General features: G+C 40.0%; 1 protein-coding gene across 4 annotated transcripts in view; it reads right to left on the bottom strand.

The window, feature by feature from the left end:
• Positions 1–27,020, bottom strand: part of UBE2H (ubiquitin conjugating enzyme E2 H) — a 113,937-nt gene that overhangs the window by 36,012 nt on the left and 50,905 nt on the right. For all 4 annotated transcript variants that reach the window (XM_037165818.2, XM_053657074.1, XM_037165819.2 and 1 more), the window contains exons 2-3: positions 9,416–9,492; positions 8,793–8,867 (exon numbers count right to left, since the gene is read on the bottom strand). In XM_037165818.2, coding sequence (XP_037021713.1) covers positions 8,793–8,867; positions 9,416–9,492 — 152 coding nt within the window. The remainder of the gene's footprint in view (positions 1–8,792; positions 8,868–9,415; positions 9,493–27,020) is intronic.

The following is a 27,020-nucleotide window of genomic DNA, read 5'->3' as shown; positions in this document are numbered from 1 at the left end:
CTTGCGGGTACCACTATGTAAGCATTCATTCACCTACTCAACAAATACAGAAGACCCTTGAATGACATGGCTCGAACGGCACAGGTCCTCTTACATGGAGAGTTTTTCAACTGACCGTGCAGTTCAAACCTGCTTTGTTCAATTGGCAACTCCTTGTTTGGGAACCCACAGATTCAAAGAACCAGCTTTAGTTATACACAGAAATTCAACTACATAGGAGGTCAGCACCCTAACCCTGTCTTGTTCAAGGATCAACAGTATTCTTCTAAAGAACAAGCACCGTATCAGATTCTGAAGTGGGGAAAAGGGTTTGTCGGTATTGGATTGGCCAAAAAGTCCATAGGGTTTTTTCCATAAAAAACACATTTTCATTTTTACTAATAATTTAATTGATTTGGATATTTTGAGTGTGTCAGGTATTTTCCACTATTGGCTTCTAGTGGGTAGAGGCCTGGAGTGCTGCTAAGCATCTTCCAATGCGGCCCTGGCTGGTGTGGCTCAGTGGGCTGAGTACCAAAGGGTCGCTGGTTCGATTCCTGGCCAGGGCACATGCCTGGATTGTGGGCTGTGTTCCCAGTGGGGGGTGCGCAAGAGGCAACCACACACTGATGTTTCTCTCCCTTTCTTTCTCCTTCTGCTCTAAAAAGAAATAAATAAAATCTTAAAAAAATAAATAAGACCCTTATCCAAACCACAGTATCTCTCCTCTTTCCCTACAACATCAGTGATTATTAAAACCTGCTTAAAATCTTTCAATGGCTTTCCCATTTCACTAAGAACAAAACTCACCCCTTTAACCTATTCTTAAAAACCCTGGAGACCTCATGCTCTCTCACACCTCACTCTTCAGCCAGCCCCCCAGCCTCCTTTCTCCTCCTCGAGAATGACCTGAATCGAGAATAACCCTCCAGGCCTTTGTCCTCAACATACTCTCCCGCCAGGCATGCTCTCTCATCCCTGACCCTGGAGGGTTACAGCTGGTCCCCCCCTTCCATGTGAGCCTCAGTTTGAATTTACTTCATCAGAGAGGCCCTTCCTAAATAACCAATCTAAGGTAGGTATGAAGTCAATTCTACTGTATCTATTCTCTGCATAAAGCTACCAGTTATTTGTTTTTTTAATTTTGAGGGTCAAGAGAGCACTGCTCTATCCCTAGCACCTAAATACCCTGCACATAAATTGGTATCCCCTAAATTTGTGGAGCTGGTTAGAACAAATGATGTGAGCTGTATCGATTTCCTGAGAAAGCAGGTTCTGCCTTAGTTGTCAGACATAATCTTTTTTAAATTCCATCCTGGAAAACTTCATTTTCAAAACATCAGTAAAAAAGAACTTTTACTAATGTTTACATTCTCATAGCATTATCTAAAAAACATTTTTTTTTACAAACCTTTCCTAGTAGAAACTTGTTTCTCTCTACTGGGAATTCAAAAGTTATAGATCATGACACAGTAGCAGTTATTTAACTGCTTAAGACAGGAACTAAGTTCAAACCCAAGTTCACGAAAGTAGAGAAGTATGCAGGTTATCTTAATGGAATTTTGCTTCCTCAGTCAGAGAATTCATTCTCTTTGTGGAATACAGTGGTTCCAGTAGTCTTTGTTAGAGGACTAACCCCAAACTCTCATGAATGACACACTCCTCTACTGCAAATCCTGGTCCACTCCTGGCTAAACACACTCAGGTCACTTGCACTAGTTCCTGAGGGAATACAATGTTTCCATCTAGGAAGACACAAAGTAAAATGGTAAATATTCTGAACCCTACAGTTAGTTTAGTCAGACCATAGTATGAAACTCCATTCTAAAGATATTGTGAGGTAATTTCTGGCCACAGTGAAATAAAAATCATTATAATGCCAGAAGAATCTGCTATTCAGGCAATAAAAAAGATTAAATCATTTCCCTGGATCGCTGGCCTAAGTAAAAATAGTATGGTGCAATGATCAGAGTGTCCTTTAATGAAGAACCCATGACGGACTGGGAGATTCGGAAGGGACTCTGACAGGTTATCCAGTCCAGTCTCCCTCAGAACAGATGACCTAGAGGGAGTCCGAGATCTTGGTGTCTCTGGGCCGCACATCAAATACACAAACACTAATGAAAACTGAAGCCCTGCCTGGTGTGGCTCAGTGGATTGAGCTTGGGCCTGCGAACCAAAGGGCTGCCAGTTCGATTCCCAGTCAGGGCACATGCCTGGGTTGTGGGCCAGGTCCCCAGTGGGGGCCACGTGAGAGGCAACCACACATTGATGTTTCTCTCTTTTACCCTTTCCCTTGCCCTAAAAAATAAATTTAAAAAATATTTTTAAAAAACCCTAAAGAGCAAAGAAAAAAAAAAAAAGGGCATTTATGATTTTGGGTTGGGCTGCATGCAAAGCCTTCCTGGGCTGTGGGTCAGACACCCCGAGACCATCCTGTTTAGATGGTAATCTGACCCCACTGTGAAGGCCCTTCATACAACACAATATAGGGTTCTAACTACTGTTACTGTCCGAGGCTTTTTCACTTGGTCTCCATTTATTCAGTGGGTTCAGCTAGCTCTTGCTATATGCTACTGACATCAAATTCCACTGCAGAAAGAGCTGGAGGTTTTGCCCGGCCATTCTATCAACATTCAGCAAACCATTCAGTGGTCCCTCCAGAACCCTGTTCTCAACCAACCACTCCTCGAACACGCTCAGCTTTGTAATCATCGAACTGCAGTCCAGACGCACAGTGCACACAGCTTGCTCCCAGGAGAGGGTCCTCCTAATCACTGATATAAAGACACATGTAGGTAGTTATTTCAAAAGTTAGTTTCCAGACTTGTAAACTGGATCTTACAACACAGTTCACTATTTTTTTTTCTTTCAAGAATAAAAGGTGACAGAATGCCCAGACAGGTTTTGATGTTATCTGCAAGAAATTTAAAAATACTCTCTACATAGTTCTGTCTGAAATTAGTAGAATGCAGCCTATGGCCATACCACCCCCAATGTGCCCAAATCTCGCCTGAAGTTAGCAGAATGCAGTTCTGTTAATCATTTAAAAGTAGGATTAAATGACTTCTTAACTTTCTCTTAAATGCTAGTATTGATAAGCAGGTATGATTTGATGAAGACTACTGTAAATCCTGAAGGGGACTTCAAGGTGCTTTAGAGACTTTTAGATGCTAAAACCTTTAAATCTAATATTATGCCTGTATTTCATTAGAAGACGCAATTATTTTCCCCTTAGCTCAGCTATTATTAGCTATGAGCGGGGGCCTGTTTTGGGGTACAAATGAAGAGAAAAACTGAGCAAGGGTGGAAACACAAGTGGAAGAGAATCGGACTGAAGAGAAAAGCAGGTAAGAACTGCTTGAGGAACCAGCCAGAGAGAAGGGAAAAGAGTAAAGAACAAGTTATGTATAAAGGTTTGAAGAGAGTAACCAAGGAGTAAGCTAAACTGTAATCAGGAAGACAAAGGAAGAAACAGTGTGTAACCTTATGCACACACGTAATTGACACTGAAGGAGAAGAGAAAGGAGGCTGGTGGGAAGTGGGGGCCAGCAGGTCCTCAGCAAGCCACCAGGTGGGAGTTCTGGCCAAGGTAGCTTCGTGGCTTTCCAGAACAAACAACGGGAACAGTGTAGACTCATATAAGGACGCACCCAGGGCATTTCAAAAGACGAGCACCTGCCATATGCTTAAAAATGTTTACTTTTAGAATAAAAGGGAACTTGCAAATTATTTGGAAATTACAGAAAAAAAAATCTTTTAATCCCCTTAAACCGACGACAGCTGTGCTCAATATTTTGGCATTCATGTTTAGAATTTGCATGGAAAAAAATAGTTACACTATTTAACGTTACAGTTTCCTGCATGTGCCTTTAAAGATGTGTTAAAACATGAATAAAGGTTGTAAAATATTTTGTTCATTAAGATGTATCATAATTTAATATCAGCTAGGTCATTTAGGATGCTTCTGACTGTAAGATTTTAAAAACAACACTACAATTTACATACTCTTGCACATTAGTCTTAGAGCACATACTTCAGATAATTTAACTTTTTATAAGATTTTATTCACTTTTACAGAGAGGGGAAAGAGAGAAAAGAAAGAAAGGGAAAAGAAACATCGATCAGCAAGAGATACATCGATCAACTGCCTCTCGCACGTCCCCAAGTGGGGACCTGGCCTGTGACCCAGGTACAGGCCCTGACTGGGAATCGAAGGGGCAACCTTTCGATTCACAGGCCAGCACGCGATCCACTGAGCCACACCAGCCAGGGAGATAATTTAATTGTTTAAAAAAAATTTTTAAATATTTTATTTATTTATCTTTAGAGGGGAAGGGAGGGAGAGTCAATGTACGGTTGCCTCTCATGCGTCCCCTGCTGGGAACTGGCCTGCAACCCAGGCATGTGCCCTGACTGGGAATCGAACCGCGAAACTTTGGTTTGCAGGCCCGCGCTCAATCCACTGAGCTACACCAGCCAGGGCAGATAATTTAATTTTTAAGTAAAATCACCCAAAAGATGCCCACTAGATTGGCCGCATCGCAATACCTTCACCAACCCTGTCTAAACTGTCAATATGATAGGTCATACATGCTCTCATTTTAAATCTGCATTGTTTACATTAGACATAAAACCATTTTGTGTCCTACCCTTAACAGCTAGTTTTTATTTTTATAAATAACTGATCTACACTGCCCTCTTTATGAGATCACTTACCCCCCCCCCCACAACTGCAGGAGTTTTTTTCTTTGGTAAAAAGTTTCTCCTAACAGATGAGCAAGCTCATGTGCTGCACACCGTGCGTCTGAGCATGGAACATGGGCGGTGTTTGCAGCGACTTCTTTGCAGAGGACACAATCTCTATGGACTACGAATTACTTAGGGTTTTGAAAAGAGTATTTCTGAAGATCTTACATGCACTTTCACATCTCTGAAGCTTTGTAAAGACTATATTCTCCACACAGGAAACAAACTTTCTTGTAAGATAGCCTATCTCCTCCATGTTTTCTCTCCCTCAACTGGGCGCTGCCTCGCACCTCTCCTAAAAAGCAGTGACAGACTGTGACTGAAGCACGTGCAGTACTTGACTTATATTGACCTTCTCTCCCTCACTGGTGGAAAGGTGCACAACCTTCTCGATCATCCAGTAATGCCGGATACCTGAGTATCTCACACACCGGTCAGTATGGAACACACAGAGTTCATTTAATTACAGTATCTCACTCTCTAAAAGAGGAAATGGCAGTTCAGATGAGGATCGTTCTCACACTCACGGGAAGCCCCAGAACCACGCTCTCCTGGTACCCAGCCCTCTGCCAGCCCCACTCTCCTAGCCCTGCACCGCGGTGACACCCTGCATCCCGGCCAGGCCCTCTAGAGATGTTTCTGAGCGAGAAAGCTAAGTCAGTCTGAGCTTGCAAATAAATCATAGCTTACAGATTCAAACACAATTTACTTCAAAGTAGTCACTCAGGACACCTAAGCAACTATTTCAATGATGTTAAATTGATTAAAGGAGTTTTATAATTTCTCTTTGAAAACTCCCATTGGGCCAGTTCATAAGAAAATTATAATCCTTAAACTAAAGTCAATTTCATTATAGTATATTATTTTTTACTCCAATTGTTGTTACTAAGTTTTTCCTTTGCCTTATTCTGTGATTAAATGGCTGTTAGCCATTTTGAAAATGTATATCCAGCTTCAAAGCATCAAGGTGGTTAGAGTAAGTCCATAACCTCTTAAAGTGTCTTTTTATATTCCTTCTCTTTCCAAAGAGAATTTGAAGTAGCTTTATTATTATTTTGAAAAAATACTTAAAGATGTAAATTTTTTAAATAGAACATTTTCAGTTACACTTCATGCAATCATGTAACTACTGAAGACTCTCTCAAACTACATTTGGAGGACATCCCAAAGATAAGCATGTCAGATACACTGTAACTTAAATATGCAGAAAAAACGTTTTAAAGTACACTCCCCAGAATGTAAATAACAATATCCACTAAGAGACAGGATTATGAAACATTTTGATTTTTGCTCATCTGGACTTTCTTATGTTCCTATTATGGATATGGAGCATGTATACAATTAAAGTGTGTGTGTGTGTAACAAAAAATTATTTATAAACATATTTTGTAAAAATTGAAACTGATTTTTAGAGAAGGGGGAGGGGGAGCGAGGGGGCAGGGACACACACACACCCCGATTTGTTGTTCCACTTAGTTGTGCGTTCACTGGTTGCTTCCTGGGTGTGCCCCAACTGGAGGCTGAACCAGTGCACCTGGCAGTATCAGGGCCCTCTAATCAACTGAGCTGCCCAGACAGAGCTACATATATACGTTTAAATTTCAAGATCTAAGCAAGAAGATGCTTAATCTAAATTTATACAACTCAATCTTTAAGAGCTCAACATCTGGCTCAAGAAGAAGTGTGTACCTGCATGGACCCTGTAAGAGGCAGGATTTACAAAGAACATTGAGGTTGGGTTTTTCTTCTCTCCTTGCCCTTCTGTATAATTCTACAACTACCTATACAACTCAAAAAGGATGTTTTGCTTATTCTAAGTGAGCCACTACCCCTTGCAATGTTTAAAGCGCATACCAACACTAATTACATTGTTGACGGCCTGAAATGGGTCACCCCATACAACTGATTAAAACTCTTATGCAATATTCCTTTGGAGGAACAAGGACAGCTTGTACACATATTTCAACTACATCTACTTCCTTAGAAGATGGCTCGCATCTGTAGGTATTACAAAGTTCTAAGAGCACACAGTAAGGCAAAGAAAAAATTAAGAAGTTAAATTAGCCTAGTCATTTGTCCCAACCAACTTCGTATTACATCACTAATTTAAGAAAGCACATAGGCTTCTGTTGTGTTGTTAATGGACAATGTCTAAAGCATAGATATCTTCACTTTGAAAGTTATGATGAAACAACTGTATTACCTGGAAAAATATGATAAGACAAGGCTTGAGAAATAACTAACATTTCCACACGATATACAATTGCATTTCTATAGTTCGTGGTTAGTTTCAACAAGCTACACTGTTTCCTTTCAGACTAGGAATCTGGAGTAAAAAAAAACTAGATTTAGCATGCCAATTTTTAGTCTGATTTTTTTTTTAGTCTAAGTAAATAGGTATTTATGAAATAATCTTAAATGACTTATATGGTTTGGACATTCTGTTTGTAAAGGTTTAAAGGTTACATCATTCAACTGCATGAAGTTTAAAATGTCTATGTAAAGAAACACCCTAAAGTCCAGAAATAAATGGGGGACAAGAAACCACAATGGACGAAAAAGCCCTCCCAAAATGAGTGGAACCCATATCTCACCACCCTGGAATGGCGCAGGGAAAAGGCTGCTGCCAGCTACACAGACAGTAAAGCAGATATCCTTGGGGACGGTCTCAAAGACATACCACCTCTCAGCTCTCCTCTTAGTTCGCCATCGGGTAACTCTAAAGCTCAGAGACCCTTGTAGCATTGGGGATACGTCCAATTCAATTATCCATAAAGTACTTCTCAATTACTGAGTTGAGAAAACTCACCTAAGAAACTGTAAAAGGAAGTCAGTTTATTCTTAACATAAGCACTAACAGTTCCTATCTCGAGATGGAATTAGAGATGCTCTGTAGTATTTTTAGAGCATGAAGCTCTCTAAAGCACATAAAGTAGCTAGATGTCGGGGGAGAGGCTGCTGCAGTTGATTGGGAATTAGTCTGTGACCACCCTAACTTTTCTGCATTATTTATACCAGGCTGAATTGTGGGGGCCTCAAATCAAAGCATTAAGCTCAGACCGTCTTTGATCTACCTCTTTAAAAACCTTTCTGTTGGGGCAGGGGTGTATGTCGAATCTCCCGGAGACCTGGCACGAGTTCCAGAGACAAGCCAGCAGCGGCAGCAAGACGTCTGCAGTCCAGCAATTCTGAACGTGAGGCTTAGTATGACTGACTGCCAGAGAATGCTCACTACACTTGATTTTATTTTCTTCTTTACTAAAGTTGGTCAATATCTTACAATATTTTAAAATAGTCTACAGAATGAAATTTTTAAAAGTTGGATTAAGTCACTACCTAAGATAAATTGCTAGCGTTCTATAATCTCAAAATACTTATAATGTTTCAACCTTTGATCATACATACCTCTACTGCATCTGATGCAAAAGTATCTAAATTGTCGCAAAGTATCTTAATGGAGGTGACACCCTAAAAACATCAATAATTAGAGCAGAAGAAAGATGAAGATGAGGAAAAGTACTTCTTTATACAATCCCACTGAGGTTTCTACTCTAGTCTCTTCAGCTATTTAAAGGATCAAAAAGACTGGGAGGAAATAATAGAAAAGGGTAATCTCACTGCTAGGTACTGGCCTGAGCTGCAGTGAACAGAAGAGAGTAGGATACAGAGAGGGTTTCTGAGTGGCAGAAATAGAGCAGATGCTATATCATATTAATTCCAACAATCTGGCATTTAAAGTGAAATTTAAGATATATTTATGATTTTATTGCCAACAGCTTAAATGGACAGCAAGTCTTGTAACTGTTTAATCTGATCCTGAGAGAAAAATCTAGAGCCATCATCATTACTGTCAAGCAAAGGGTATATTTAAACATCTCTCACATTGCAGAAATCTCCTAAACAGTCACTGATTAATTTAACCAAAGCCAAAAAAGGAAAAAGTCAGTTGACAAACCATTTCTGAAATTAATGATCTTTTATGGGTCATTAAACATAGGATTTTTTTTCTCTTTTTCTCTTTGATTTCAAAACTCTCTAAGGAAAGAAACTGGGTAGTCACCTACCTATAGATGGAGATTTGAAAGGGTATTTATCAGGAAGATCCACTCTAACTTTCCATACTCCACCTTCATATGGTGCTGAAAGAAAAGTTAAAATGTTACGTATTAGAAGTATGCCTCCAAATCTGAAAATAAACCTAAGTGTAAATTAAATATTAAATCCTAATCTCTTTTGAAAACCTTGCAAATGAATTCCCTTCAACATCAGGGACCTCCTATAACTCCTGTGTTCAGAATAAAATACTTTCCTTAAAAGACAAAGAATAAGCAAAGATTTACTTTCTCCCCCTTCCCTCCAAGTTACCTGATTCTTTAAAGTATTAAACACTATCCAATTCTTTGGTAAGTAATAGCCTTCTATTTCAGACTACCCTATGCATCCCTCAAAAAAAAAAAAATTTCCTAAACTGTCAAAGTAGCCATCCATACAAAAGCCACAATTCACAATTCATGCTTAATACTGTCACCCAGAGATAAGGGAGAAAAGCATATGAATTTACTATGATAACAGCAAGATTTACTTTTCAAAAACCACACACACACCACCATTTGTCTTTGACATTTTCATTGTCTATTACAGAGAATAAGACTGTAATGGAAGAACATACAGCAACAAGTGTACTTACTTCCTTGTGGTCCATAAAACTTCACTACGAATTCATTGAGTCCTCCCAGGATGGTGACCTCGTGTTTACTCTCAATGCTGAGGTGGAAGGTAAAGGAAATTACACTGGCTTTGCATTACCCAGAACAACTCAAAGTGACACCTCCCAGATATGCCATTTTAAGTGTCCAACATTCATATGAAACCAGTAAGATATAAATAAACATAATAATTGTGGTAATTTAGAAGCAATATACACTCTTGTGTAAAGAACACGAATAGGCTTTACAGATTCAGAGACTTGTGTTCAGCTGGCAGAACCACCGCCTACCAGGTCTGCAAGCCCAGGCAAAACAGCGTGAACTGACTCCCTGAGCCTTTGGTCTGTCCTTGCAAATCAGGGAAACACCCCCTGTAAGATTTCTGTGAGAATTAAATGAGTTTAGTATGTAAAATGACTAAGACAACTTTTTGTACATACTGTCCATAAGTGAACAGCACTCGGTTTTTCTCCCACTGGTACTCACTCTCTCCTTCCCTGCTGACCCTCAATGAACCTTTAACATACATCCAGTATTCCCTTCAGTCAAATTCAGGTTCTTGGGAAAACACTGATTCTCCTAAACTGGCAATGTTCTGCTCCTAATTTATGAATTTACTAAGGAAAGTCCCCACAATTTTCTCCCTGGCTTAGAAAATAATCAAAATAGAGACACAAACTTGTTGCAAGTATTACTGGTAAATGCCAAAACCAGTAATAAATAAATAAATCAACAAATAACCTTTTCTGAAGTTTTCCTTGTCACCTACTCTTCTCCCCCTCCCTCCTGAACCTCTACCCGCCTTGGCCTCCAGGGCTCTGGGGCCGCACTCACAGAGGAACAGCACTTCTGACTCCCCTCTCTCAAAAACGTACCCATCCTTGACACTCTCACTCCTTTAAGGTACTAGGATGCAATTACACAAAACGAACCAATCCATCTCAGTAGAGCAGAGGACTAGTATCTATTACTACCAGTCTACTATCTACTTTATGTCTCTGCTCTGTGATCTAACCCCATAATAACTCTGACAGGATTTTTAGGTGGGAGGTGGGGCTTTGGGGAGCTCATAAAGCCCACTATAACATTAAAAAAAAAGATATGGCAGACTGGTCTTGTCTTAATCAGCATTACAAAGTGCATGTACTATTGTACAAAAAAGAATCCAAACAAATTTTTAAATGATCTCCTAAATAGAGAAAAACAGTATCTCTAAAGTTATGAAATTAAGTATTGGACTCTCCAATCCTCTGTGCTATAAACCACAGAACAGAGAGGCCACGTGTATTTTTGGCCAAGTCCTTGTTTAAGAGCCTTGAACAATATCCACCAGAGATAGTAATGAAATGAGTATCTATGCTCACCTGATCTAACTACTTCAGTAACACACACACTCAAAGGACTCAAACAGTAACCACCCTGGGAAAGCAGCTTCACGTCTCACAGTCAAATGACGCACACACGCGTGCTCTGGTCCACTAAATTCCTTCTGGCCAGTCCCCCTCTGTTTGTCTGCAAAACATCCCCAAGTTACCACTAATGAAACACACAGAAGTACGTGTTTAAATTGTCCTAAAACTTTAAAAAGCACCCTTGTATTAGTGGGGAAAAAAAGTCAAATCTAGTTACAGTAAACAAAATTAAATACAAGCAATAAAGTCCTCGAAAACACTTCAAGAAAAAGTCTTGGGGTGTAAAAAGGCTTTTGTAAGAATGACACCAAAGCCAGCAACCTTGGAGGAAAAGAATAGCAGGTACGAGCACACACACATTTACAACTTCTATATCATAGGAGACAGTTAAGACAAAGGATAAACTCAGAGAAAAACTTATGGCATATGACCAAAAATTTAGATTTTTAAAAACGAGTTATTACAAAGCAAGAAGCACAAATAACCAAAAAGAAAAGAAAAAAAAAAAAAGGCCAGGACAGCCAAGATGAGAACCTCAAAAGAGCAAAATTAAGCCATCAAAAGTTCAGCTGATTAGTTTAGAACTGAGACAGTTTTCACTATAAATTGATAAAGATGAAAGCTGTATAAAACCTAGGATTCATTCACTGGCATATAAATTAGTGCTCCTGAAAACAAATTTAGCACTACACTGCAAAACTTAAAATGATTTTACTCTTTTTATTCAAATTTCACTCCAATGAAGTTATGTTTTAAAAATAACCTGGCACTGCTGGTGGGAGTGTGAGATGGCTTCCATCACTGGGAGACTTGGTGCTGCTCCTGCGAGGTATGTATAGCTTGGCTGGCTGCAGGGCACATCTAGGAAATGCTCAGAGCACTGCATGTAACATCCAAGAGGCAGGCTGCAACCAAAGGTTCGCCAATAATAAAAAGGGCAAATTATGGTACAGTCACCCAATGGAATATAATACACCAATAAAAAATGAATTGCTACACATAAAGGTATACATAGGGACCCCCCCCAAAAACAAACAACCCTGCAATTATCTTCTAGAGGGTGGGCCCTTTGTAAGTACAGGCTTCCCCCGCTAGGAACCTATCTGTATCAGTGCACCAGCTGTTACGGTGAGAAACTGTGTTCAGCTTCAGTGAATTTTTTTTTTGAAGACTCAACGTGTTTGCCCATTTCATGATGGATGATTTACAAGTGCACACCCACACCGCACTGACTGTTCAGTAGTTTGACCAAAAACAGCATGGCCCCAGTGACCCACCCTTCCTATTTACCCCATCTCACCCAGTGACTTTTTTTTGTTTCCATGGATGAAAAAAGTCCTCAGGAGGAAACATTTTTGCAGATGTGGAGGTGGTGAAGCAAAAACAGCTAATGCACGAAAAGGCATCAAAATTGAGCAGTCAAAAAAAGTCTCAATAGGTGTACTGCATCAACTGGAGAGTACTTTGAAGGTGAGTGAAGTTTAAACATGTAAGATTAAATACACAATGTTTTATAAATAAATTCTGGTTATTTCTGGGTCCCCCTTCACACGAGTCTCACAGATTTAATAGTGAAAGAAACCAGACACCAATGAGCATATATGGTAAGAGTCCATTTATACACATTTCAAACAGGCTAAATGAACCGATGGTATTAGAAATTAGGGTAGTGGTTACCCTAATAATAATTAGGGCCAGTAGGTGACTGTGATCATTGGAAAGGGGCTTAAGGGGGACTTTTGAAGGTGCTAATTACAGCTTTATTGTTCCATTCATCATTGAGCTGTGAAAATTATTTATGCAATTTTACATATATTTTATCATTTAATAAAAAGTTCTAAAAACACTGTGTCTGTTTTCTGAAATATTTAGTATGGATGGCAATGATCTATGGCAATTCCTCTCCATTAAACAATTAAAGTTATGAGTTATCCATATGGATCTTTCTTCTAGAAAACTGAAGAAATCTTTTCTATCTTTTACATGATACAATAAATCCAGGTTTCTTCCATTTTGCGGTCTGTTTTGGATACAGTCCGTGCTTCTATCCAGTTTCCAAAGAAGATTCTCCTTTCCAGTCACTCCAAACCTCCTCTTCCCCATGATCATAAATCAATGCTCCAAACCCCCCTCTCCCATAATCCCTGGTACAATCCACATGCCAGATAACACTGGTCTGTCTTTAATTACACACTATTCTGTAAATTAGAGAGTTCTTACAGTCCATTTCATATGAAAAGCTGAAAGTAAACTGAATGAAACCTTTAAAACTTCTACCAAGTTGGTAAAATGAGAAGTTGCGCTAAATTTATGCTGCCTGGGAAAGGGGTACAGACATTAAATCAAATGGAAAAAAGAATCTTAGTTTAGTTGAATGAAAAACACTGAATTAAAAATAAGCCATTCCATCATCGCAAATGAATAACTTGTCCACAAAAAAAATACAGAATTACTTGACTGCTGTTACCATATATATTTATGGTAGAGACCACAAGTTTATTTCTCTTCTCTGCTGCAAGGTCAAGGGCAAGGAAGGCAATGAGAAGGCAGGGTACAATGACAAAAATAATGATCTATTTCTGAAATATGCTGGTCAGGCTACCAGACTGGTGGAACTCACAAGAAGCTTCCTGCACTACTTTCTCAGTTTCAAAGCTTGAAAATATCCTTCAGATATAGCTATAGTCTGATAAAAATATATTAAACCCATAAAAATCACTTTTTACTCACCTCTCATCAAAGTTATTTGTGACATACTGCTTTTTACTTACTTAGCATTTCACTATGATAGAACAGTATCAGCATTTTTAGTAGACTAATGATTAACATTCCTAGGAACCTGAGTTCATTTTACTTTTAAAATGCCAGCCACCCACCACCTTATTCCCTGAATGGTGTTATGATTACACAATCTAATATTTAAAGGCTAATGCCAAACTGTCAAGAGATAACTGACATTCTTGACAAAACGTGTCTATCAAGATTTCAGAAATAATTTTTATATAATTCTGGAATTTACCAGAAAGGGAACCAAGGCACAAGCCCGCGTCCCAGGACCGATGTTAACAGGTCAAGGACGTGGGATTCAGATGGCACTGTTTTCAAAGTTTCCTGATAGTGACTTTAAAAAATAAAAGAGCGTAGCCCTGAGCTGTGTCCATACAAGTGAGGATCTGGGGTAAGGACACGTGCGTCTTTGCAGAAGGCAGAAGTAATCCACACAGCACTCTCTCCGTATGTTCAGACCAGTCTGTTTTCAATTCTCCTTGTGATTATTCACACTAAGAAACCTAAAAACCCTCACTATTTGTCTGGAAAACAGCATGGCATATCTGTTAATTCATTAATGTGTAAAATATCACAAAATAATACTTTGGGAGTTATATTTATAAAGAATCCTTCTCCTTTACAGAGACAACTTGAAATATTTACTAATGTAGGCCTGGCTAGTGTAGCTCAGTGGATTGAGCACAGGCCTGTGAACCAAAAGATTGCAGTTGATTCCCCATCAGGGCATATGCCTGGGTTGCAGGCCAGTTCCCAGCAGGGGCCAGTTCCCAGCAGGGGATGCACGAGAAGCAACCATACACTGATATTTCTCTCCCTCTCTCCTTCCCTTCCCTTCTAAAGAAAAAAAAAAAAAAATATTTACTAATGTAGAATGTCTAGGATTTGCTTCAAAATGAGCCACTGTGGGCAGAGTCAGGAGAAAGACAGAGAAGAAATGGTATGGTGTCTGAGTTGGTAATTACTGAATCTCAGCAATGGGCACATGGGGGGATCCCATCCTATTGTTCTCTCTACTTCTATTTATGTCTGAAATTTTCCATAATAAAAGTTCTAAAAAAGTAATGTAGTCAGTATCATCGTAACTTGGCTATTTAACAAGCATAGGCAATTTGGAAGAACTCAGCTACTACAACTCTCTTGAAAGCTTATAAAAAGGTCCAACATTCTCCTAACGTCCAATACTTAGCCTGAGGAAGAAAAGAGAAAAAGGTGATCCAGTATGTAAGAAAACAAAGATGTCAAACTGAAAGCGAAGACTACTCCGGGGTGGGAAACGTGGGCGGAGATGGCCAGGACGTGCAACCTTCCAGTTCTACAGTCAGTCACGTGGTGTGATGCACAGCCTGGCTACTAGAGTCGGCGCTGCACAGCTGTGGGGAGCAGGCCGTGAAAGTTCTCACCACGAAAAATGATTCTGTAACTATGTTAAGGCGACAGATGTTAAAACCAGACTCACTGTGGTGATAGTTTCACTGTGCACACAAATACTACACCATTATGTCGTACACCTGAAACTGAGGTTGCACGTCAATTATCCCTCAATCAAGAAAATAAAGGGAGAGCAAATCAATAGTTGACATTCCAGAAAAATGAAACTTCAGTGGCTTCAAAGGCTATCTAAGAAAAATCCAACCACACTGAGGGAAGATGAGCATGGCTTCTGAATATCCATGAAAAATAGCCTCATCCTGGCTCAGTGGATTGAGTGCGGGCTTGCGAACCAAAAGATCACGGTTCCACTCCCAGTCAGGGCACATGCCTGGGTTGCAGGCCAGTTCCCAGTGGAGGACACACGAGAGGCAACCACACATTGATATTTCTCTCCCTCTCTCCTTCCCTTCCCCTCTAAAGATAAATGAATTAAAAAAAAATAGCCTCTGGGCAAAATAATCAAGATGTACCTTTGTTAAAATTATAAGGAAAAATGATCATGTACAATAAGCAACGGCTCTTGGATGACATCAAGTTTAATTTTTAAAAAAGGATTTTTAAAAGTGTCATGTTAGGTGGTCAGGGAACTGCATTCAAAAGAGAAACAAAAATAGCATAACTGAAAGCTAGTGAAAAAATAAGCAGGGGGAAAGAGGGAAGAAAAGGCTTCTACCAGTGATTAAATACATATAAAGAATAAGGACATCTTTTTACTCATTTAACTCATTCTGGGAGAAAGGTAATGATATACAAGTTCAGAGCAATTAACAAAACAATACATGTGCCATAGCTCCTAAATTCAAGCAGTTTTAGTCCCTGCATCCCCTGCAAACAAACAAACAAATGCTTTCTACATAAATAGGAACTTGTTTTGCTGAGTTAGCTCCTATTAAATCCACAAAAGATCATGGACGTTATTTCTATTAAAAATTGGTTTGCTAGCCCTGGCCAGTGTGGCTCAGTTGGTTAGAACATCAACCCGTAACTGAAAGGTTGTGGGGTTTGAGTCCCAGTCAGGGCACACGCTTAGGCTGCAGGTTTGATCCCTGGTCAGGGCACAAGTCCCTGGTCCAGGTGTTTATGAAAGATAACCAGTCAATGCTTCTTCCTCACATAGATGTTTCTCTCCCTTTATTGCGAAAAGCAATGAAATGAAACACTTGGTGTACTAGCGCTGGCCAGGGGGAAAATGTCGCCCTATAAACTGAAAGGTCGCACATTTGATTCCCATTCAGGGCATATACCTGGGTTGCTGTCAGGTCCCCAGTTGGGGCATGTACAAGAGGCAACGGACTAGTGTTTCTCACATCAGTGTTTTTTCTCTCACTCCCTTCCCCTCTTTCTAAAATCAGTAAGCGTATCTTCAGATGAGGATTTTTCTTAAGGTTTTATTTATTTATTTTCAGAGAGAAGGGGAAGGAGGGGGAAAGAGAAGGAGAGAAACACCAGTGTGTGGTTGCCTCTCACACGTTCCCTACTGGGGTGGGACCTGGCCCGCAACCCAGGTACGTGCCCTGGCTAGGAATCAAAGGGAATAAAACTGGTGACCCTTTGGTTTGCAGCCCGTGCTCAATCCACTGAGCTATACCAGCCAGGGCAGGATATTTTTTTTTAAGTTGGTTTACTAAATATTATACACCCCACCCCCACATAAGTGCCTTAAGGAAATCAAAATCTCTTAAACACAACCTGCATTCAAGAAGCTTAAAGTTTAGCAAGGGAACATGAGATCTTTCTACTAGGAGTAAATGCAAAAAAGTTTGCACAAAGTGCTACTAGTATTTAGAGTAGGAAGAGATTTCTTCCAGCTTGGGGGAAGAGATAGAGATGGTTTGCCAAGGAAGGCAAGCATTTACACAGGCCTTAAGAACAGTGTGATTTAGACACGTGCAGGTGGGGAAAGGCATTTAACTCAAAGACAGAAAAACACAGGACATGTCTAGGGAACAGGAGCCACTGCTTTTTTATTTTGATGAGTAGACCATGGGGAGTATTAAAACACTAGGCCAAGACCAGATCACAAAGAGCCCCAAAACACAAATTTTATCTGGTGAATGGGCAGACAGCTGGCAGTTCCAGGCACAGTGCACAAGACTGTGCTTTACAGACATGACCGAGCTGTAGTGTGAACTGCCTGCGGGTGTGAGAAACAGAATGAAAGCAAAACAGCCAAAGACCAGTGTTCAAGGCCCCAAACTAAGACAACAGCTGTGGGAATAATGGGAGAGATTAAAAAAAGACATTTCAGGCTCTGCAACCGACTAGACCCGGGGCAGCCGGGAGAGGGCTCCAGTGCGGCTGTAATGTCGCATTTTCACGAAGAATGAAGAAACTGGAGTTCTAATTCATCTCCCGACGTCTAAATGCACACGAAGCACACGTGCTCCAGTGTGTCTCTTGGCGAAGCCTTCTGGGGCCACCCTACTCACAGCTGCGCACTGCTCCATTCCCACCCTCTATCTGGTATCTCTGTAGTCTACTTTCGCTTGTTGATCACCAGTCTCCAACCACTGGACTGCAAGCTCCAGAAAGGCAGGGGTTGGCTGGTTTGAGCGCCACTGCATTCCTAGAAGACTCAGGCACACGGTAGGCACAGAAATTAATATTAATTAAAAAGCACATGAACGAAGTTGTAAGACAGCCATGGCCTGAAGCTGCCAGTCTGAGATCTAAGTATAGTTTTAGCCTTGTCAGGCAGGTGAGGTTATACTATTAATGGCTAAGTAGAACACAGGGCAGAAGAAACAAGTTTTTTATGGTAGATGCTAAGTTCAGTTTTGAATACATTATAATTTACAGTATAAATGGATAAACCAAATGGTAATATACCACAGGCAGCTGGAAAATGCATAATTTAAAAGAATCACCTCGTGCCCTGGCTGGCGTAGCTCAGTGGACTGAGCGTGGGCTGCGAACAAAAGGGTCGCAGGTTCAATTCCCAGTCAGGGAATATGCCTGGGTTGTGGGCCGGGTCCCCAGTGGGGCCTATGTGAGAGGCAACCACACACTAATGTTACTATCTCTTTCTCCCTCCCTTTCTGTCTGTAAAATAAATGAAATCTAATTAAAAAAAAAAATCACCTGGTAAATCACTAACTCTGACCCGTTTCCTAATCTTTAAAAAAAAAAAAGAGGCTGGGGGAATGTTGAAGATGAACTGTGTAGAAAGGCACGTGGCCCAGCATCTGACACAACAGGGATTCATTTTTTTAAATGTAAAATAAGTACATAAAAGTCTGGCTAAATCAATTTCCACATGATTAAAATTTCCTAAACAATACAAAATTTTTACAATGTTGAAAAATTTGTTTTATTCTACATTCTTTAAGATTTTATTTATTTTGAGAGGAGTGATGGGAGGGGAAAAAGGGAGGGAGAGAAACATCAGTGTGTGGTTTGCCTCTACTGAGGAACTGGCCCACAACCCAGGCATGTGCCCCAACTGGGAATTGAACCAGCGACTCTTTGGTTCACTGGCTGGTGCTCAATCCAGTGAGCCACATCAGCCAGGGCTAAGATCGATCGATCAATCGATCTTCCTTCCTTCCTTCCTTCCTTCCTTCCTTCCTTCCTTCCTTCCTTCCTTCCTTCCTTCCTTCCTCCCTCCCTCCCTCCCTCCCTCCCTCCCTCCTTCCTTCCTTCCTTCCTTCCTTCCTTCCTTTCTTTCTTTCTTTCAGAGGGGTAGAGAGGGAGAAGGAGAGAGAGAAGACTAAGAAGAATGTAAATGCAAGAGTGAAATATCAATCTGTTGCCTCTTGTATGAGCGGAGACCAGAGAATGAACCAGTAACCCAAGCATGTGTGTCCTGACCAGGAAGAATTGAACCAGCTTCCTTTCACTTTGTAGGATGATGCCCAACCAACTGAGCCATACCAGTTAGGGCATTTTCTTCTATGTTCTTAAGTAGAATACTAAGGAAACAGCCTTCCTTGATGCTGAGTCATCATTATGAATAACAACAGAATAATACCCTTAAGAAATTAGTAACGTATAAAATTTTCTGCTATAGAAAATTTCTGATCCTGTTATGCTAAAGGTATTGGCAAGTTTCTCTCCCTAGTTTCTCTTACTTCTTCAGCTAAGTCTGACGCTGTCACTGTGTTCCACCCCTTAAAAGGATTCTATGGTACATTATAAAAAAAAAAATCAGATAACCAACGTTTGTGAAAATTTATTTTAAAAATGAGGGTAAACGGATTCTAAGGGAGACATTCTCCAGTAAATAAAGTGCATAAAACAGATAAACTTTAGGTATGTTTGCAGGCTTAAACTACGTTGGCTGAAGCTGCCAACAATTTCTGAAGGAGGTATATTACATTAAAAATAGCCATTTCAAAATGCATTGTCCAGAAGTAAAAAACTTTCACAATTTACTACAATACACTAAACTCTTGAAGACTCATTATCTAAGGAGTAAAAAAGGAGCACATGTTAAAAAAATTTTTTTTAGTTTTTCCATTTTGTTAATATTTTATAAAAGTATTTAGAGATTAAGCCCTGGCTTGTATAGCTCAGTGAATTGAGCACGGGCTGTGAACCAAAGGATCTCGGTTCAATTCCCAGTCAGGGCACATGCCTTGGGTTGCTGGCCAGGTCCCCCGTGAGGGCCATGTCAGAGACAACCACATTGATGTTTCTCTCCCTCTCTTTCTCCTTCCCTCCCCCTCTCTTTAAAAATAAATAAATAAATAAAATATTTTTAAAAAAGTATTTAGAAATTAAGTATTCCTTTGTGCCTAACTTCTTTAAAAATCAACATTATAATTTTTACAATTCATTCTTATTGTTGTGTATAACTACTTATTTCTTTTTCATGGCTGTGTAGTATGGATACATATAGCATACATATTTTAAGATTTTTTATATAGTCACAAAACTTAATTATATTTAATTATATGGCAAGCAAGTTCACTACCACTCAGGAAACAGAAAATCACACTGGCCTTAGAGGAGAGTCTTTCCCCCTCACGTGTTATGCTTTCACTTAAAGATTCCAAGTCAGAAACCAAAGTAAACACTGGCCAGATCCAAGTAAATGTTCTTTTTTAAAATGGGAAAATCATCACTGTAACTTAGGTCTTCCCTGACTGCATCATCACTCTGCAAACAGATTCCCAAATAACAGAGTAAAACAAAATTTTTTTAAATTAAAAGTCACAAGGAAAAGAATTTTTTTCAAATAGGTTTTAGACAAAGGAAGTGATTGAGACATGCAGGAAATCTAAGCCTCACTCCACCCCCAACAAAATGTTTTACAAAGCAGATTTACCAAGTCAAACAGTCAGAGACGATTCAGTTGCAGAACAAGTTAATAGAGAGCAAAGCGGGAGGGTAATATTGTAAAACAATGCCATCTTGAGACCAACAAGACATAGTCAAAACAGAAATTAGACTTATATTTTCTAAAAAGTTCATATTCCAGCCCTGGTTGGGTAGCTCTGCTAGAGCGTTGGTTAGAGAAGCATCCTGACATGTCTGAGTGTTCAATCCCCAAGTCAGAGCACATATAAGAATCAACCAATGAATGCATAAATAAGTCGAACAACAAATCAATGTTTCTCTTTCTCTCTCCCTTCAACAGTCTCTTAAAAAAAATAAAATAAAAAGTTCATATTGCAGTTAAGCACCTCAAAATATTTAGAAGTCAGCATCAACAAAATAGAAATAGTTCTTTTAATAAACAAACTTTACTGCTTTGCTACTTTTTTTTTTAAGATTTTATTTATTTATCTTTAGAGGGGAAGGGAAGGAAAGAGGGAGAGAAACATCAATGTATGGTTGCCTTTCACGCATCCCCTGCTGGGAGCTGGCCTGCAACCCCAGTATGTGCCCTGACTGGGAATCGAACCTCGATTGTCTGGTTCGCAGGCCCGCGCTCAACACACTGAGCTACACGAGCCAGGGGTTTTGGTTTTTTTTTTTTTGCTTTGCTACTTTATAGCAACAGTGAATCTTATTTACTTTTAACTGAAAATTTACACATGTAAATAAATTAATAGTATATTAGTTCATTAAATAATATATTCCTCTTAACTCATAAATGGTTAATCAAAAGCTTAATTTTCACAATTTGGTTTCCTTGGTATAGCTTGATTAAAAGATATGCTAAAAATAAACTAACTTCCCAAAGAATTGCTTATTTTCTTAGGTGTAATGGTACTATGGATTTATTTAAGAAAATGGCCATATTTTAAGAGGGGCTTATTGATATATGTAAGGATTAAATGACAACAATGTCTGGGATATGTCCAAAAATATTTCAGAAAAAAGAAGAATACATGTGCGAGAAAATATCAATAATTGAAAAATTTTAATTTGGGTGATGGGGATTCATTAAAGTAACCTTTAGTTTTGTACACTTAAAAACACTCATAATAGAACTTCCGCCAGATGGAGAAGTAAGTGGAAGCACTGCACCTTCTCACACAACCAAGTTTAAAAACAACAAAGTTTTAGCAACAAAAACGCAGCCAAACAACAGAAAATTGAACTACACGGAAGTCTGACAACAAAGAACCCAGCCAAACCGGTAAGAGGGGCAGAGCCAGCAGCAGAGCGGGGTCGGGCAGGAAAGATCCACCGGACTGACCCAGGCGCCAAACCCAGGCGCACTGGCAGCCATAGGCGAATTCCAGGTGTGGAGTAGCAGGCAGACCCACTGAGGGCACAAGGCGGTGGACTCTCTGAGGGCTGACCAGTCACACATTCGAGTACAGATAAATCGGTGAAGGAGCAAAGCAGTGAGACAGACCGTGCAGGCCCCAGTGGCGGAAAGTGGCAGAGGGGACCACCATTGTCCCTCTCTGACCCCACCCCCACATACATCGCCACAAACCAGCGACCTGGGTGGCCCCACTCTGGTGAACACCTCCTCGTACGTAACAGGCACGAACAGATCAAAACATGGCTCAAGAACAACTCAGAGCCCCAGAGCCAATAAATCTAAGCGATGAAGAAATAGCCAAACTTTCAGATGCACAGTTCAAAACACTGGTGATCAGGATGCTCACAGAACTGGTTGATTATAGTAACAAATTAGAGGAACAAATGAAGGCTAAACTAACTGAAATGAAGGGAAATGCACAGGGCAACCAACAGTAATGGAAAGGAAACTGGGAATCAAATCAAAGGAGTGGGCCAGAAAGAAGAAAAAAATGACCAAACAGAAAAGGATGAAGAAACAAGAATTCAAAAAAATGAGGAGAGGCTTAGGAACCTCCAGGACATCTTTAAACGTTCCAACATCCGAATTATAGGAGTACCAGAAGAGGAAGAGGAACAGCCACAAGTGGAAAACTTATTTGAACAAATAATAAAGGAGAATTTTCCCAATCTGGCAAAGGAAATAGACTTCCAGGAAATCCAGGAAGCTCAGAGAGTCCCAAATAAGTTGAACCCAAGAAGGAACACATCAGGGCACATCATCATTACATTAGCCAAGATTAAAATGAAGAAGAGAATTCTAGAAGCAGCAAGAGATAAGGGGACAGTCACCTACAAAGGAGTTCCCATCAGACTGTCAGTGGATTTCTCAAAAGAGAACTTACAGGCAAGAAGGGGCTGGAAAGAAGTATTCCAAGTCATGAAATCCAAAGACCTATATCCAAGATTGCTCTATCCCGCAAAGCTTTCATTTAGAATGGAAGGACAGATAAAGTGCTTCTCAGATAAGATCAAATTCAAGGAGTTCATCATCACCAAGCCCTTATTATATGAAATGTTAAAGGGACTTATCTAAGAAAAAGAAGGTAAAAAAGATGAACAGTGAAAGGACAGTGAACTCACAGTTATTAACTACTACACCTAAAACAAAAGAAAACTAAAAGGACAGGTAGATCAGGAGTGGAAACATAGAAATGAAGATCACGTGGAAAGTTAGCAACAGGGGAGTGGGAGAAGAAGGGGGGAGAAGGTACAGAAAATAAGTAGCATAGACAGTAGGTAGAAAATAGATAGGGGGGAGGGCAAGAATAGTATGGGAAATATAGAATCGAAAGAACTTGAGACACGTAGTCATAAACTAAAGGGGGGGAATGGTGAATGAGGGGTGTGCAGGGTGGAGGGGAATGAAGGGGGAAATAGAACTGTAATGGCATAATCAATAAAATATATTTAAAAAAAGAAAAATAAATTTAAAAAACTCATAATAAAAACAAATTATTTGCTTTTATTTAATTTCCAATACCTATAATTTTTCTTTTTATAAAATCAGAAACAGTATGTATACGTCTGACCATACTTCCACAGAAAGGTGAAGCTCAGTGTCGAGGAACTATCGGCTGGTCAAAAGTCCGGTACAAATCTGCGAACTGGGGAACACAACTCTGAACCACAGAGAGAAGAGATTCCCAAGACACAAGACACCCCAGAGACATCAAGTCCTCAAATAAAATCCAAACAAATGATCTAGAAAAAGTGTTTTTGAAATGTTTTTAAACACTTCTTTGAAAAATTTTAGAAGATGGGACACATAAAAGATACTGGTACTTAATCACAACGTCTAGTTTGCGTGTTGTCAGGACGAAGGTGGACAACACTACCGTCCACATCGTGTCAGAGAAGTGGACAGGAGGAACCCTGTTGCTCCAAAGGCAGACGACCTAGTCATAGTAGGCTAGAGAAGAAAAATAAGCAAATCACAACCGTAAGGATGACAACAGCATCTGAACTTGAAAATTTTGAAGTCACAGGCAACACATAACTTCCCCATAGATGATACAGAAACATGCAAACAGCCAGGTGGCTCTTTGCAAAATTCTAATGGGACCATCTATTTAATATACTTCCGACCTCCCCTTCTGGGCTGTATGCTTTTCTGCGCCATCCACAAAGGACAAAGTGCATCATGAAGTGGCTTCTCAGTAAATACCACTAGGCAAAATTTAACAGGGCTTTCTGGAATATCTGTGCAGTATTTGGTATTCCTTTAACAATGTTCTTTTTTCTGAAAATCTTTGAGAACTTTATTTCCTTTATTCATTTCAAATATATCAGACCAGTTTTCACCCTAACACCTGAAATGTAGACTGCACTGCCACTCAATGAAAATAGAATTAAGCTAAGTGTTTAATAATTCCTACCCATAGATGTTCTAATCAAGGCACATGAGTCATTCACAGTAATCATTGACATTTTAAAGGAAATACTTTCTTTGGCCCTCTTTAAGTAACATCTAGTATATTATAACTGCAAAGCGATGCATAAAAAATTAGTAAATCCCAAGCAGTGGGGCGCCATGTAGCAGATGCAGACTGTGAGTGAGCAGAGACAATGGATCAGAGACAAGCAGGAGGGGATCTCAGACGTGTGGGCTTCCTTTTCTCAGCCAACACGTCCATGGACATTTCTAGAGATCAGTGATTCCCCCATCATCATTTTATGACTTCAATCACCTCAAGGAGAATTTCTTACAGCAAGCTTTTAAAAATTCAAATATATTGCCTTTGAACTCAAAGAAAGGGGGAAAATGGCACACATGCACACACCATTACTTTACCCCTAACATCATCAGGCTCTGGTCACAGTGCCTCCCCATCCCCCATTCTCTTCCGGGACATGAATGATGGCTGCCTGTGGCTCCGTCTATTTCTCCACATTCCTTACATGTGGGTATTAAATATTAATGACTTTGATTTCATAAAAGTTGTAAGGGGAACGAGAGCAGCACAGACTCAGGCTGTTTAAAGCAATACATGTACAAAGGAATAAGGAAAGGTTCAAGATCACTGTCAAGATTTACAATGAAAAAAAGGTAAACTGCAGATGACTACACTTGACAGAATGCCAAATTAAATTAAAGTGCAGTCTACCACATAGAGAACTCTGCACTCCAAAACAAATGAATATGCCTTCATTCAATTGAGTCTCGCTTCCATTATCCATTTGGAAGACTTATGAGAGGCTGCAGCAATTATCTGTTGGAAGTTCAACAACAGCCTGGATAAACACTATAAAAAAAGAGAAGGATGAAAAAGTAATCTAAAGTGATATGGAAGAGAGCAGTGTCTTCTTGATTGAAATTCTGCTGCAAAACTCCCTGAGCCAACTACACTTTAATAAAAAATGAGTAAAATTATGTATTAAAAAAACTATACAAAAAGGTAGTTAGCAGGCAAATATTCTATTTGGTATGTTCAAACAGCTGTTAGAAACTACCTTTATTTATTACCTTTATGAATAATTAGGATGAAAGAATTGGGATGAAAACTTTCAACAGAAACTGGAATACTGCTTTTTAAAAAAAGTCCATAGTGGAAATAAGCAAAAGAAATAAAAATTTAAACTAGAGGAAAAAAATTGCTTTTAAAGAAAACACCTAGACTTCCAGCCAAGATAGAGGCGTAGGTGGAAACACTATGCCTCCCCCCACAACCAAAATTAAGGACAACAGAGATATAGAAACAAAAACACAACCAGAAGAGACAGAAAATTGAACTGTACGGAAGTCTGACAACCATTCATCCAGACCAGCAAGAAGGGCGGAATTGGCAGCTGGGGAAGAGGTGTCTCGACAGGAAAAAGCAGTGGCTGGCAGACCTGGGAGCACAGGCGGCAGCTGGTAGACTTCAGATGTGGGGTGGCAACGAGCAGACCCAGTGAGGCAAGCAAAGCAGCTGGTTGTCCAAGATCACCCATTCCCACGCAGATAAACCAGGCAAAAAAGGGCAGCGAGACAGAGCGTGCAACCCAGGACCCCAGAGACGGGAAATAAAGTCTAAAAGCACCAACTGAAAATACTTCCGGGGGCTGAGGTGCCATGAGAAACTCCCGGCCTCATAGGAGAGTTTGTTAGAGAGACCCACAGGGTCCTAGAACATACACAAGCCCACCCACCTGCGGAATTAGCATCCGAAGGGCCCAATTTGCTTGTGGGAAGCTGCGGAAGAGACTGCGAAATAAGCGGAGAAAGCACCACTGTTCCCTCTCTGACCCCGCCCCCACAACCCAGCAACTGGGTTGCCCCACCCTGGTGAACACCTAAAGCTCTGCCAGTAACAGGCGAGACCTGACCAAAAAATTATGGCTCAAACGGAAGAACAAATCAAAGCCCCAGAGCCAATACTTTTAAGTGACCAAGAGATAGCCAACCTATCAGATGCACAGTTCAAAACACTGGTGATCAAGATGCTCACAGAACTGGTTGATTTTGGTCACAAACTAGATGAGAAAATGAAGGACACACTAAGTGAAATGAAGGAAAGTACACAGGGAACAAATAGGGATGGAAAGAAAACTCTGACTCAAATCAATGGAGTGGACCAGAAGGAAGAAAGAAACATCCAATTGGAAAAGAATGAAGAAATAAAAATTCAAAAAAAAATTAGAGGCTTAGGAACCTCCAGGACATCTTTAAACGTTCCAACATCCGAATTATAGGAGTACCAGAAGGGGAACAGCAAGAGCAACAAGTGGAAAACTTTTCTGAACAAATAATGAAGGAGAACTTCCCCAATCTGGCAAAGGAAACTTCCAGGAAGCTCAGAGAGTCCCAAAGAAGTTGGAGCCAAGGAGGAACATACCAAGGCACATCATAATGACATTACCCAAGATTAAAATGGAGAAATCTAGAAGCAGCAAGAGATAAGGAGATAATAACCTGCAAAGGATTTCCCATCAGACTATCAGCTGATTTCTCAAAAGAGAACTTACAGGCAAGAAGGGGCTGGAAAGAAGTATTCCAAGTCATGAAAGGCAAGGACCTACATCCAAGATTGCTCTATCCAACAAAGCTTTCATTTAGAATGGAAGGGCAGATAAAGTGCTTCCCAGGTAAGGTCAAGTTAATGGAGTTCATCAACACCAAGCCCTTATTATATGAAATGTTAAAGGGACTTATCTAAGAAAAAGAAGATAAAAAATATGAACAGTGAGAGGATGGCAAACTCAGTTATTAACAACTACACCTAAAACCAAACCAAAGTAAGCGGACACCTAAAACAGGAGCAGAGCCACA

Source organism: Artibeus jamaicensis, unplaced genomic scaffold (assembly GCF_021234435.1).
Source record: "Artibeus jamaicensis isolate MK-2021 breed Jamaican fruit bat unplaced genomic scaffold, CSHL_Jam_final scaffold_3307, whole genome shotgun sequence".
NCBI lineage: Eukaryota > Metazoa > Chordata > Mammalia > Chiroptera > Phyllostomidae > Artibeus > Artibeus jamaicensis.
Note: the sequence above shows the minus strand (reverse complement) of the source record. Positions and strands in the feature narration are given on the sequence as shown.